Source organism: Salmo trutta, unplaced genomic scaffold (assembly GCF_901001165.1).
Source record: "Salmo trutta unplaced genomic scaffold, fSalTru1.1, whole genome shotgun sequence".
Taxonomy (NCBI): domain Eukaryota; kingdom Metazoa; phylum Chordata; class Actinopteri; order Salmoniformes; family Salmonidae; genus Salmo; species Salmo trutta.
In genome coordinates this window covers 76695-78148 of record NW_021822710.1, presented here as the reverse complement: position 1 = coordinate 78148, position 1454 = coordinate 76695, and the positions used below count along the sequence as shown (strand labels likewise).

Genomic DNA, 1454 nt, shown 5'->3' with positions numbered 1-1454 from the left:
TTGCAGGTTAGTAATGTTGTGTTTAGTTTTAGCAGGTTGATAATGTTATGTTTAGTTGTAGCAGTTTGGTAATGTTGTGTTTAGTTGTAGCAGGTTGGTAATGTTGTGTTTAGTTGTAGCAGGTTGGTAATGTGTTTAGTTGTAGCAGGTTGGTAATGTTGTGTTTAGTCGTAGCAGGCTGGTAATGTTGTGTTGAGTTGTAGCAGGTTGGTAATGTTGTGTTTAGTTGTAGCAGGTTGGTAATGTTGTGTTTAGTTGTAGCAGGTTGATAATGTTGTGTTGAGTTGTAGCAGGTTGGTAATGTTGTGTTTAGTTGTAGCAGGTTGATAATGTTGTGTTTAGTTGTAGCAGTTTGGTAATGTTGTGTTTAGTTGTAGCAGGTTGGTAATGTTGTGTTTAGTTGTAGCAGGTTGGTAATGTGTTTAGTTGTAGCAGGTTGATAATGTTGTAGCAGGTTAATAATGTTGTTTTTAGTTGTAGCAGGTTGGTAATGTTGTGTTTAGTTGTAGCAGGTTGGTAATGTTGTGTTGAGTTGTAGCAGGTTGGTAATGTTGTGTTTAGTTGTGCAGGTTGGTAATGTTGTGTTGAGTTGTAGCAGGTTGGTAATGTTGTGTTGAGTTGTACTGGTTGATAATGTTGTGTTTAGTTGTGGCAGGTTGATAATGTTGTGTTTAGTTGTGCAGGTTGATAATGTTGTTTTTAGTTGTAGCAGGTTGATAATGTTGTGTTTAGTTGTGCATCCTGGGAGTGTTGGTCCATAGAGAGATTGGCCTTTACAGGGGGGAGGAGTCTCAGACAGCGTAGTCCCTCCTCCATCTCACCTCAGCTCCTCCCCTTTCCTGCCCTTGGCAGGTATTGTGCTTTCTGATTGGCCCTGCAGACTGGTCCCGCCCCCGGTCCAGGTCCCGAGTGTGTTATTGCTGTGCGGGTGGTGAAAGAAGCCAGTGTAGTGCTGACCAATCACCTCGCAATATGCCGGAGGCGGGCGTTCCATGCGTCCGTGGCTGCTGCGATTGGCTACGCTGATACCAGAGTTACTGCTGGGTGGCCTCGGCCCTCCAGCCCCTCCACTGTGCACGTCTATCACGTTACTGTGAAAGATGGTTCTGTTGGGAGGGGCCCTGACCGACTCTCTGTTCAACTCTAACTGCTGCTCTGGGTCCCTCAGCTGTAAGGTACAGGGACCCTGGTAGGGCGGGGGCTCCTCTCCGTCAGACAGGGAGATGGTGGGAGGAAGATGGAGGTCGCCGGTCAGGTAGGGGCAGGTGGGCTGGAAGCGACTGAAACGCTCCCTGTACATAAAGGACGAGGCTGTGAACCTCTCCCTGGTCTGGGGCACATACAGCACCTAGACACAGAGGATAGATAGAGGGTTAGATAGATAGAGGGTTAGATAGATACACCACCTAAACACAGAGATAGATAGAGGGTTAGATAGATACAGCACCTAGACA

At 46.7% G+C, this 1454-nt stretch overlaps 1 protein-coding gene across 1 annotated transcript in view; it reads right to left on the bottom strand.

Moving 5' to 3' along the window:
- Nucleotides 1–761: 761 nt before the first annotated feature.
- The window catches only part of LOC115183959 (low-density lipoprotein receptor class A domain-containing protein 4-like), a 26385-nt gene continuing 25692 nt past the window's right edge, over nt 762–1454 (bottom strand). Inside the window, exon 4 of the mRNA XM_029744946.1 lies at nt 762–1348. Coding sequence (XP_029600806.1) covers nt 818–1348 — 531 coding nt within the window. The 3' untranslated portion in view covers nt 762–817. The remainder of the gene's footprint in view (nt 1349–1454) is intronic.